General features: G+C 36.0%; 1 protein-coding gene across 1 annotated transcript; it reads left to right on the top strand.

Moving 5' to 3' along the window:
* The first annotated feature begins 2096 nt into the window (after positions 1 to 2096).
* si:dkey-62k3.6 (phospholipid scramblase 2) lies at positions 2097 to 11263 on the top strand. The gene is made up of 12 exons (XM_051115635.1): positions 2097 to 2229; positions 2381 to 2415; positions 5340 to 5459; positions 5656 to 5775; positions 6017 to 6223; positions 8117 to 8227; positions 8411 to 8475; positions 8558 to 8600; positions 8761 to 8960; positions 9463 to 9621; positions 9764 to 9925; positions 10144 to 11263. The coding sequence occupies exons 2-12, from the start codon at positions 2403 to 2405 to the stop codon at positions 10201 to 10203; spliced, it is 1260 nt and encodes a 419-aa protein (XP_050971592.1). The 5' UTR covers positions 2097 to 2229; positions 2381 to 2402; the 3' UTR covers positions 10204 to 11263.
* The last annotated feature ends 2246 nt before the right edge of the window (positions 11264 to 13509 follow it).

Raw genomic sequence — 13509 nt, forward strand, 5'->3', positions numbered from 1 at the left:
TGTTGTTGGTTTGTGTTATCATCTTATACAGTAGCCAAATGAAGGACTTAGTCTACTAGATGTAGACTAAGGCTAAAAATTATCATTTGTAATCTTGCAATACTAAAACAATCTCTGATACTCTTTTTAAGCAAAATCAGCAAAGAAGCATTAACTTGCCTTCCTTCCCAGGTTCATATTTTACAAGGTTATCACAAAAACAGGAGTAATTAGATAAATCAGTGTAGATTGTAAAAAGTAATTTTTTGGTAGTATAATTTGCCCAAAATCAGGTTACGGAGGTGCCAAAAGCTGCTGCGAATTCGTTTGCCTGGAAGCTTCCGTAATGGCATAGATTTACAGAAACTTACAGTTGTTTGGCAAATAAGTAATTTTACGTACTTATTCCCAACGCTTTATTAAGCTTTAAATTACATTCCAAATGACAAGGGATCAACTTATAATCATGTTTATGTAGCCCATATGGACAGAACGCCACTGGGTTTTATTAGTGGGGTAAGTTGACACACACCCTGTATCTTGGCAGCTGTGCACTTCTAGTGTCGTGTGATCGTGTATTTTGGAATCACATATCATTTCTGCCAGACTGTGAAAAGGACCCTGCTGAAAAAACAACAGAACCATCACAGAAAATTCTAATGGTTTCCACTACAAATACCATTACAAACATTACAAAGCATCACATTTTAACCAATAAAACCATTAAAAAATAGTTTTCTGTAGTGTGTGTTGGGACATATTCCATTACGATTTATTGGTTTTAACAAGCCACCAATAGATGGTGACCAATTACCAGTAGAGACCAACAGGGTCCGGTAAAACCATTCCAAATTTTGTGATGGTGTCTATTGTTTTTTTCAGCATGGGGAGAAACACATGGGAGGAGTGGAAGGCACCCATTAACTTTAAAAGCTGTTTTTGGCTTGTCAAAGTAAACTTTTAGCATAACAGATGTAATTGCTGCTACATCAAAGCAAATTCATCCAGGTCTAAATATATTTATGATGCATATATAAATATATAGGTGATTTAGCAACATATAAAATCCATGCAAATTACTTATAAATTATAAATATTAGCCTGAATTGGTAAGATAGCTAGTTTTTTTCCAAAATGCCGGCTATGGAGCAAAGTGAGCCTAATGCTGTCGGGTAAGTTGGGCCAACCCTTTAACTTACCCCACCATGAGGCACTGACGTTAAGTTAAATCTCTGAAGTGTATACTGCACCAAATCCTTCTCAGAGAACCAGAAGATGCTTTTCATCACATTATAATCAATATATCATTCCATCTGTAGTCCCTTATGATCTGACATTGCAGAAAAGTTACCATGCCAAGAATCTTTTGACTAAAATGTTTATTAGTTTTAGTGACTTTTATTCCTTCATTCTAATTCAGTTTTTATTTAATTTTATTCAACAAACTCTCTGTTTAGTCTGTTTTTGGGAAGGTTAAAATGTTGGTTCTAAAAGAGGTAAATTATCTCTAAAATTTCACCTGGGTTTGAATCAGATTCAGTCATATGGTCAGTTTTCACCCAGATGATTCATATTACACACTGAGTCGGGTCAACTTACCCCTAACCTGGGGCAAACTAAGCCACTGGAACACTTTTTTTTATAAGAAGCCATAATTTTAGATCTCTTTTTCATAGATACATTCTGATCATTTAAAATGATAGGAAACATCCTGAAATTACTTCAGATACTTTCATTGTATTTCTGCCTCATTATCCCTTATCTTGAGGACCACATAAGTAAAAAATGGCTCATCTTACCCCACTCTTCCCTACTATTATGAATACTTTAGGGGTAAAGAAGGTGTCTCTTTGAAGGTACTGTCCCAGTGACAAGCTGTTGTACCCATAAAGGTGCTTAGTAGATTTGTAAAATGTCACATTTTATCTGTTGAAACCAGTAGTTTGAGATATTAGGGCAAGAGGAGGGTTTTTTAAACAAAATTTTACACTTCACAGGTTGTTAATTTACATATGTAAGAAAAGGGAGGAGATACTGTCAGAAAAGAAACTACAAATGCATATTTGGGATAGTACCACACGCACAGGTAACTGCATGTGTTAAAAGAAAATCCCAAAGTATTATTTTGAACTAATGAACTTATGAACTAATATTTTGAAAAATATTATTTAAACAATAATAATCACCAAGCAACTTACAGAGGGCTTATTTGTGGAGCATCCCAAGACCTTCTTTTCAGAGTTTTGATAGGTAAGTAATCATTTTCTAACCCTTTGTAATTTGTCTTTGTAGTTGTTGGAAATCATGCTACTTCAATTTCTCACTTCATTTGGACACAAATTTTTGTATCTAACTCAAATTAATAATTTATTTTTCCTCCACAACCATAATGGCTGTGCAGCTTCTCTTACAAGGTCTTCAGCATGTCAGAACCAGGTATTTAAGTTTTATTTGTTTAATAACAATAATTTAAATGTTAACAATTTTAAATTTAAATGTTAACAATTTTAAATGTTACTGTTATTTATTCAGTTCGCAGTCAGAGTTTCAATGTCACCATTTTTTCTCTATAGCTGGTGAAACACATCCTGCTGCTAAGTGGTTTATCTTGTAGTAATTTGTCTTGTTTGAATGCCCAAGATAATTTTTTTCAATGTGAAAAAAAAAAATGAGATCCAGAAGATGGAGGAATGGAATGCACAATAACACGATTAACCACATTTTAAAGAATGTTTGTGTGTGTGTGTGTGTGACGCCTGTTTGTCTTAAGCTTTCTTTTTTCATTTTTCTTTGCTGTATAAATGCATCACTGATTAGGTATAATATCACCTTTTAGCCAACAAGTTCCACATTAATCAGAAAAGGACTTGATTCTAAATGTAGGCAATACTATAGCTTAACAAAATTAAAATGGTTATTTACTGAAAATGTTACTGCCCACTCTGGCACTCAAATCTGTTTCACATTCATGTAGATTGTAAAGATGGATCTGAAATCTAGAAGATGGCTAGTCAATGATTCAGATGACAAGAAAATCAATACTGAATATTGTTTTGAACTAGACTGTCCAACTGAAACCCAAAATCCCAATCTCATGTCTCAACCAGAAATTCAGTCAGAGAATCAACTACATCCAGTTCAGCCAGTCTTTAATCAGCCTGATCTAAGTAATCCAGCACCTGATCAGGTTCAGCCACATGGAAGTAAACACATAATAAATGCACATTTATAATAAATGCCTGATTTGTCACCAAGGTGACTGGTTCTTACCTTTCTTGGATCTGGAAGATGCTTACTTTTATATTTAGATAGCCCCCCCATCACAGACCATTGTTGAGATTCATGTTGAAAGGGTGGCTTACCAATACACAGTCCTTCCATTTGGACTGTCTCTGGCTCCATGCACTTTTACCAAATGCATGAATGTGGCTCTTTCCCCTCTAAGACAAATGGGAATCTGCATCATGAATTACCTCAACAGCTGGCTAGTGTTAGCCAGGTTGGAGCACTCCTCGCTCACTGGTTGCTGCTGCTCAGCCACCTAGAATGCAGGCCCGGCTCACGTCGGAGCGCTCACTGACAATTCATATTCTTTCATATTGGGGATTTCTCTTCCCCTCAAATTTTTTCCAGAGGATACTTGGCCTCCCCTGTGATTCAGCTGGGCCTGCTTCACATGCGACCCACCTCAAATTTTGGTTTAAAGCCCATGTATCGTCACATTGGGTGCCTTTAGGTGAACCACCGCTGCATCAGAGCTGTGGCCACTTGGAAGGCCCCTCGCCTGTACCAGACAGGTGTCCAATTGTGATTGACTTCCAGAAGGAAAGTGGTCAAAACAGATTAGGGCTGCACAATTATGAGAAAAATCATAATTGTCGATTATTCCCTTAAAATTGTAATTGCGATTATTAATTACAGTTATCACAATTTACATTGAATGATGTTTTGAATAGCTTTATGCAACTGCATGCAACATCTTTATATATATATATATATATATATATATAGTTTCTTATTTAAATATAAAAAAAGGAAAAAAAATATAAAAATTAAAACAAAAACCTTTAAAGGGATGCAAAGTTCACTTTTACATGTTGTTTGAAGATAAATGTGTGTTGGCAGTGTGTGTACACAACCACCTTATAATGATAAAAATCCACTCAGTGGTTTTTATTTAATCTGTAAAAATATTTTTCCCTTTTTCAAATCATGCCATTCTCAGCATCTTGTCTGTGTGACGACACACCGACAGAGGCCGCTCCAACGATAGTTGATTGACATTAACAGTCTGATTCATTAAGACCCTAAAGAATCATATCAACTTGTGGAAAATGGGCATCCGATGACCCCTTTAGGATAACCTGTAGGGATAATACACATTCTCTCTGTCAAACACACACCCACACATCTTAAGAAAGCATAATAATGTAAGTGGATTTTTTTTTTTTTTTTTGTAATTGTGCCTTTGAACGATGATATGATTGTGGCATCTGTAATTGTAATCATGATTAGAAAATCGATTAATTGTGCAGCCCTATGACAGATACCTCCAACTCAGGTCAGGGATCACTGTGCGAGGGTAGACCAACAATTGGCACCTGGTCCAACCCCAGTTAGACACATCTGAACCAGCTAATCTAGCTCTTACTGGCATGCTAGAAACTTCCAGGCAGGTGTGTTGAGGCAAGTTGGAGCTAAACCCTGCAGGACATCGGCCCTCCAGGACTGAGTTTGGGCACCTCTCCTCTACAGGATGGTGAAATGCCTCCTTGTATGGGCACAATACAACATAAACTTACTGAGGGCAGATCACGTGCTGGGCAGACTAAATCAAGGAGAGAACATGTTGTTCCAAGGCAGTGTGTCTCTAGGGGAATGGAGACTACACCCCCAAGTGGTTCCGGTGATTTGGAATGTCTTCGGGAGGGCAGAGGTGGACCTCTTTACCTCAGAAGACAACTCTCACTGCGCAACAGTTTTCTCGAAGGAGCAAGATGCTCTGGTCCACGACTGGTTGTCAAAATTGTCAGTCATAAATGTTGGAAAATTCCATCAGTCGAAAGATTCTGTTTAAATGGCATTCACCGTAGACTGTTTTGGTGGTCTGAAATGCCTTTTTTTTGTGCAGAACACAAATGTTAACAAGTCAGGTAAACAGGAGTTTTCTCCAATAACATGTTTATGCAGTGCTTGTTCCCATTATCTCAGGGAACACGTGTTACCATGTGCAAAGTTAGTTATAGTAAATCAAACAGGAAAAACTACCATGTTTTTTTACTGTTTTTTCTCTCGTTATTAAATATTCTCTGAAACTTGTCCACCCCAAAATGACCTTCCAAATCCCATGCCTCAATCAGAAGCTCCTCCAGCCACAGGACTCCAGATAGACGATCAACCATTTCCAGTTCCGCCACCTTTGAATCAGTCTGAACCACTTTATGAAGATGTCCAGGATCAGGACGAACATATATACATGTGTATGTATATCTGAATGTTTCGAAAGTTGTAAGGAAATTAAACTTAGCAACATGACATTTAGGCTGTACTAAATTTACTTTGCTGTTATCCAATAATCTAGATTACATACACAAATAAATTCAAATAGTTGTTCAAACAGATTAATTTATGTTAAGTATACCAATTGGAAAGTTTATTATTTTTACTCTCTTTAAGGTCCTGATCCAGTTCCGCCACCTGCTGTGCTTCAGCTAGAGAATCAACCACCTCCAGTTCAGCCAGTAATGAATCCGTCTCCAATTAATGCAGCCCCTTACCTGATTCAGCCGTATAAAGGTAAACATAGAATAAATGAATATATCTGAGTGTTACATAACATTTTATTCAAATGTTCAACCAAAAGGCCAAAACAATAAAAGTTCATTTTCAAATACAACACACATCACATCAATACAAATAGTGGCACATAAGTGGTCCAAGTAATCCAAAAAAAAGTTATTTAAATGTCATAAGAAAATTAACTAGATTATTAAACTTGAAAGGTAATGACTAACTTGTTGATTACTGTCTTAAAAAGGTTATCCTGTCCAATACGTCCTTCCAAATTCAATGCCTGAGCAAGGACAGTGCATATCTGCTTATCCCATGGGAGGTTATGGAGTACCAGAGCAGGTTCCTCAACCTGCAGAACTCCAGCTAGGCAGTCATCCACTTCCAGTTCAGACGGTCTTGACTCAGTCTAGTCCAAGTACTTCAGCACCTCATCAGGTTCACGCATATGCAGGTAAACAGAATAAATACAGCTGAAGTCAAAAGTTTACATACACCTTGCAGAATCTGCTAAATGTTTATTAGTTTACCAAAATAAGAGGGATCATACAAAATGCATGTTATTTTTTTTTAGTACTGACCTGAATAAGATATTTCACATGAAAGACATTTACATATAGTCGACAAGAGAAAATATTTGTTGAATTCTGAAAATGACCCTGTTCAAAAGTTTACATACGCTTGATTCTTAATACTGTGTTTTTACCTGAAAAATCCACAGCTGGTTTTGTTTTGTTTTGTTTAGTGCTGGTTGTTTATGAGTCTCTTGTTTGTCCAGAACAGTTAAACTGCTCGCTGCTCTTCAGAAATATCTTTCAGGTCCCACAAATTCTTTTTTCAGCATTTTTGTTTTTGAATCCTTTTCAGTAATGAGTGTTTGATTTTGAGATCCATGTTTCACACTGAGGACAACTAAGGGACTCATATGCTACTATTACAGAAGGTTCAAACGCTCACTGATGCTTCAGAACAGAGATGGGAAGTAACTGAGTACAAATACTTTGTTATTGTACTTAAGTAGATTTTTCTGGTATCAGTAACGTTACTTCACTACTTTTTACTTTTACTCCTTAAATTTTTACACAAATGTCTGAAATTTCTACTTCTTACATTTTCAAAACAGGCTCGTTACTTTAACACGTAGATCTACACTTGTTTTAATGATTTAGCCCAGTCTATTAAAGGCTTTTTTTTCTACACGAGTGCCTTGGAGTATTTCGTCTTTTCAGCTGATATTCACCTCCAAATATCCAAAGAGCACCATGGATTCACTGAAGAGACCAGTGCAGCATTCTTGGTCTTTGTTGTCTTGTTAAGGCTCGTTACTTTAGTTTTAATCTGCATTTGGCAACACAATAACATTTTTTATGTAAAGATATTGTCATAACGTAATTATTATTGTGTTATTTTTGACATTTAGGCTATTTAGAAAATATAGTTTTACTAAATTATAGTATTTAAGTAATTTTACTATAAAACAACACGTGGTCGTAATGTGCTACTTTATTGAACTAAAATAAAGTTATTGCAAAATGAATACAATGAGGTGATTGTTTTGCAAGAAGGTGGAGACAGTTCTGTTCCTAACAGTAGATGGCTGATGGGAAAACGGACAGGTACAAGAAAATTAGTGGGAAAAAAGTAAACACACACTAAGTGAGATGTAGAGAGATATCATGAAAAATAAAGAGACTGACAAAGAAAATGGAAATGAAGATATTTTGTTTAATTATTAGGTTTTAAACCTTTTTTTGAATGTGATGGCCGTACAAAAAGTAGGTGGTTTCAGAACTTGTTGTGGGTGTATGGGATGGCCTGGATGAGTGTGAGATTTCACCGACCTGAAATTTTGTCCCAGTCTGGACCCGTTCTGGTGGTTGTTTAGCCTTGATACAGTCATTATAGCTAACAAAATTTTAAATGGAAATTATTTTGTATTAATGTGTCTACATGACTTGAGGTCTAGTTACCAGCATGACACTAAAACAGGCAGTACTAATGGGTACTTTTTACTTAAGTACATGTCAGAGCTCATACTTCTTTAACTTGAGTAAAAAAAGTGTAGTCAGTACTTCTTTTACACATGAGTATCTGTACTTATTTGAGTGAAGGATGTTTACGTTTGCCATCTCTGCTTCATAAAAAAAACGATGCATCAGAAGCCGGGGGTGTAAACTTTTGAACAGAATGAGGATGTGTACATTTTTATTTTGCCTAAATGTCATATTTTTTCATTTAGTACTGCCCTTTAGAAGCTACAGAAGATACTTACTTGTTTCCCAGAAAAAAGTCCCCCCCCCCACCCCCACCCCTTCAAACTCTTAATGCATTGTTTTTCCTTCTGAAGCACCTCCAGCTGTAGAACTTCAGTCAGAGAATCAACCAACTCCAGTTCAGCCAGTCTTGAATCAGTCTGATCCAAGTGATCCAGCATCTCACCAGGCTCAGCCATATGCAGGTAAACATAGAATAAATGTATATCTGAGTGTTAAAGCTTAAATTAAATCAGTTCTGAGCAAGCTAAACAGCTCAACTTAAGCACAAACTGCACTTCCCATAACAGACTATTACGTTAATATTTAGTAAAGACAATGCAAGGCTAATGATTGTGTATTTCCATCCTCCTCACAAACCTCTTTAGCACCTGCAGTTCCACCACTAGTTTTATTTAATGGAGTACCACCCGGTCTCGAGTACCTCACTCAGGTGGGCCTTACTTCTCTCTATCAGTACATTTCTCTGGAAGTGAGATGTGTGGATGTTACCTCGTATTTTTTGTGCATTCCAGGTCGACCAGATACTTATTCACCAAAAAACAGCGTGTATAAAAAGTGAGTCTTCTTTCTTGTTTTTTTTTTTTTAAGTGTATTAGATCACTGCCAATATGTGAAGCATTTTTATTAACACTTTGATGATTTCTGAAAGACTGCACACCTTGTTTAAACCAAAGTGATGTAATAATCTGACAAACTTTGATCATATTTTTCACAGTACTCACTCGCTTTGAGACTAACAACGAGTATGAGATCAAGAACAGCACTGGGCAAGAGATCTACCACGCCAAAGAAGAGAGTGACTGCTTAGTACACAATATCTTTGGTCCGGCACGTGCTTTTAAAATGCATATTACAAACCACATGGATCAAGAGATCATTCAGATGCACAGACCAATGCGCTGCTTCCTCTCTGAGGTAGAACAGACCTTATCAGTCTTATCAATGTAAATGTAGCAGCTAAATAAAACATTTTTATTCAAATGTTGAAAAGAAGCTCCAACATGTCACCCCATGTCATCCAAGATGTTCATGTCTTTCTTAAGTCAAAAAGAAATTAAGGTTTTTGAGGAAAACACTCTAGGATTTTTCTCCATATAGTGGACTTCAATGGGAGCCAACGGGTTGAAGGTCCATATTGCAGTTTCAATGCAGTTTCAAAGGACTCTACACAAATTCATATACTTTTTAAGCACAAACGCTCATCTTGCACTAGCTCTGTGATATGCATTACGTAATCACGTTGGAAAGGTCGTGTGTGGTTAGTTCTTCGTCATTGTACTCCAATTCAAAAAGTTGGAGTAGGGCGAAAAACTCATCTCATTTTCTCCTCCAACTTCAAAATTGCAGATATCGCAGACATTTTCACATGCTTTCTTTTCTTATTTATTGATTGATTGTGATTTTTTTCCACCCTTAGGTTGAGGTACAGGCTCCCCCTGGAGTAACCATAGGCTATGTGAAACAGGAGTGGTCCTTTTCACCAAAATTCTCCATCCTGGGCCCCAATAATGAGATGCTACTGAGGATCCAGGGCCCCTTCCTTCCATTCAAATGCTGTGATGACATAGACTTTGAGGTAACATTTATTTCATGTGAGATAAGAGCATTAATTATTTTAATAAAAACACAACATTTTAGTCTTAAACACATGTTAAGGTGCTTTACATCTGATGTAGGATTACACATGGTTTTGCACCACTAAGAATTTCTGTCTTTAGGTAAAAGGCATGATTGGTGAACAGTCTATTGGTCGAATCACAAAACAGCAGAGTGATTTAATAAAGACATGCATCACCGATGCCAGCAGTTTTTTTATACAGTTCCCTATGGACATGGATGTTAAAATGAAGGCTATACTTTTGGGTGCTTGCCTTTTTATTGTAAGTATTAAGCCAATGATTTCTGCAATTCACTGCCATAGAAATTTATTTGGCGATGATATTTTTAACTGTTTTGAAAATTAATTAGACTAAACACTGAATATTATGAAATTACATCAGCTAAGAAAATATCAACAGTATGCAGTTGTGAATATGCAGTATTATAATAGTGATTCTTGTTTGGACTGATCTCTTTTCATCCTCTTTCCTTCTCCTAGGACATCTTGTGCTTTGACAAAAGTGGACATTTACTTTTTAAGTTAATAAGGGGTTCATGAAATGCCTTACCATTTTTGACCTCCTGACTGAAAATGAGTTTTAGGGGTGCTTGCTGATTGTTGTCTGAAAGTTGTCTTCCTATCAACCACAGGATTGTGACTCGTTACCCATTCACGAAGTTATTGATTTACATTAGCTTGCACTATGTTGTGTGTAAAAAGTCACTTCCCTGTCATTGCCTCTGCAGATCCAGTATGGAGTCTGTAAGGATTAATAAGGACCTGAAGCAAATCCAAGTTTTATGCAGATGATTTGATATGATTTGATTTGATTTGATTTGAGGGAGTTTGCTTTTCAGAAAACTGCTTTTCTCTTTTCTCCCTAAGTCATATGCAGGTGGCCTGAGTGAGAGTGTGGTATGTGACAGTGTACATACTCATAGATGAAGAAACCTACACATAAATGAACTTATGGGGCCTTTTCTGTTCCTTTGAATGGAATATTCTTCAGTTCTACATTCCTCTTTAGTGACTTTCAGCACACATGCACTGAAAATACTGAACAATGTGTTTTCCATAACTGTGTAGTTTTACTAACTATTATTCGGCTGTGACACTTCAAAATGTCAGTTTCTGTTGCCACTCTTTTTTCCTCTCTCTCTCTCTCTCTCTCTAGACAAAACTGACAATTGTATACTGCTGCTTGTGTGAATATATATAGTCAGTTAAATAGTTATATAGATATGGATTTTAGTTTAAAGGACTGCTAACATGGTTTTGTTTAGTTGCTGCTTGTGCATTTTTCAGGTTTCACATTTATAGGATTTCTTTGGCCAACACAAAAACTAAAATGTGGGCTCATTTTAAAACACAGATTTGAAACAATATTAGACCAGTTTATGAACTATTTTCAGAACAAAATCACAGAAAAACTAATGTGTTTTACCACAGCATTCTATGAACCATCAAGACTAAAGCATCCAGCTGAGATATCTCTTTGTATATCACTGTAGGTACTCTTTAGAAACAGAAAAAATGTTTAGGCTTTTATGCCTACCGGAACAAAAGGTTGCACATTAAACCATGCAATCAGGACCCAGTAGAATCATGTTAAACAGTCATGGTCTATGTAACATACGTCAACAAGATACACTTGTTCTTGTCCAACCTGTTTACTTGCATTAAAACATCTTTTTTGCAGTTTTCAAGGTTGAATAATTTTCAGACACAAGTCCAAATACAGTATGCAAATTAATGTTCTTGTAAAGTAAAAAAAAATGTTATTAATTCTCCAGGAACCTAATATTGTTTGGTGAATACACCTATGGCACAAAATAACTGCTATTGAAAAAATAAAGGATTTTATTATTTTTTTTTAATGTTCTAGTTACAAACTAATCAGTCAGTTCAAGTTTCTTAAACTCCCTCACCCTGCTGCTTTCTAACAGAAGTTTGCTTTTCCTCAATTTTTTGGGACCAGATAATCTATTTGACTTTCACTATTTTTAATGATACTTAAAAATTAAATACTGTAAAAAACAACTTGTTGCGTCAACTTAAAATAATTTGTAACCTGGCTGCCTTAAAATTTTAAGTTCAGTCAACTCAAAAAAAAGTTTATTCAGCTTGAAATGTTAAATTATACTAAGTGACAACTTAGATATTTGAGTTGAATCAACTTAAAATTTTAAGGCAGCTGGGTTACTTACCCATCTGATAAGTTTATTAGACACAATTATCTAAGTTGTTACTTAGTACAACTTAACATTTCAAGTTGACTAAACTTATTTTAGTTGACTGAACTTAAAATTTTAAGGCAGCAGGGTAACAAATTATTTTAAGCTGACTCAACAAATTGATTATTTTTTACAGTGTAGTTATATATATTTTAGTTATTTGAGCCCCCATGTTATATAGGGAGTAAAAAACATTTATTAATTTTTTTTTAGCAAGTACCATTCTTCTGCGTCTGCTTTATCTTTTAACCATCTGGTGCCAAATGATATTGATCATAATAATACATACAGAGATCTAATCCTCACGATGTATATCGTAGATATAACTTCGAAGAATAAACTTTAACTGTTATCTGAATAAATGGATGCTCTCACAACACCTTCTCATCTACAGACATAACATAGATAAATTCCTTTTTATGCTAGGCTATGTTATTCCCAGACTGTGAAATAAATAATACTAAAATACAAACAAATATGAAATAATTTTTAATCTAAGGCACAGAATAAATGGTACTTTAATAGATTAAACATATTAATGCAGTTTTATAGTTTAATTGATCAAATGGTTACAGAAGATGCTACAGTGAACAACCTGCTTTTCATTAGTGATGTAGAAATTCCAAAATACAAATTTATTAAATGTATAAACATCGTTTTCGAGCCCAAAATCAACTCCAATATCCCATGCCTCAGGAAGTACTGTAGTACCTTGGCCGATTAACATTACGACGATAAGAAGCAAAATTTTTTACGAGAAGAATGACTGCTGTACACGCAACTGCTGAAAATTTGTTTTGGTTTCCTTCTAGTGATAGGTCGTTCTTGAACGATTCGTTCATTTTAATGTGACTCGGGAAGAACGAGTAATCTCGTGGAGTGATTCGTTCAGTTGCGCATGCGCAACATCCATTAGAGAATATTAGGTTCTGTACTGGATTTAGTTCAGTTGAGGCACGTTCATGCTCAAACTGGTGCCCAACGTTTTGCTACGGTTTCCGGGTTGAACGTCATGTTTCAAGGAAACATTGTGCAACGGGGTTTGAGATGTTTTCTCTTGTTTGGTGAGTTTGTCAAAAATGTCAGCCCAATCAGCTGCAACATGTATACAAACCACGTGGTATTAAAGTGAGACAGTTCACACAATGCATGCCTTTGTATTGGCATGAATTTTTGACATCCCCTATGATTCCAGGGATGCCAACTCTCACGCATTTGGCATGAGACACACGCTTTCAGGCTCTGTCTCACGCTATCACTCTGCCCATGTAAATCTCACGCCAAATTGGCAACCCTTCTTGCGATTTTAAACAAAGTTTCAGCTTTCAAATGTTGTAAGTTTTTTAATACTGAATTCAAATGATAAATATCGTTTTGGCGCACTTAATGTGGCGTAAATCGTAAAATGTAGCGCTTCTGTTAATGCGAGAGCCATTGAAAAACAGAGCTGTGACAAGCTTTGATCTCGCTAGCATCGCCGCCACGCGGTCACATGACTCACAAAGCTCTCAAACCAGCGTTGACAGTATATTTATATGTGTTTAAGTAGGATAGAGACGACAGCTTCACTATACACGTATTTGCAGCAATTTTTGGTAAACATTACAGCATATTATGCATTGATTTTTAC

This window comes from Labeo rohita, chromosome 7, assembly GCF_022985175.1.
Source record: "Labeo rohita strain BAU-BD-2019 chromosome 7, IGBB_LRoh.1.0, whole genome shotgun sequence".
Lineage (NCBI taxonomy): Eukaryota > Metazoa > Chordata > Actinopteri > Cypriniformes > Cyprinidae > Labeo > Labeo rohita.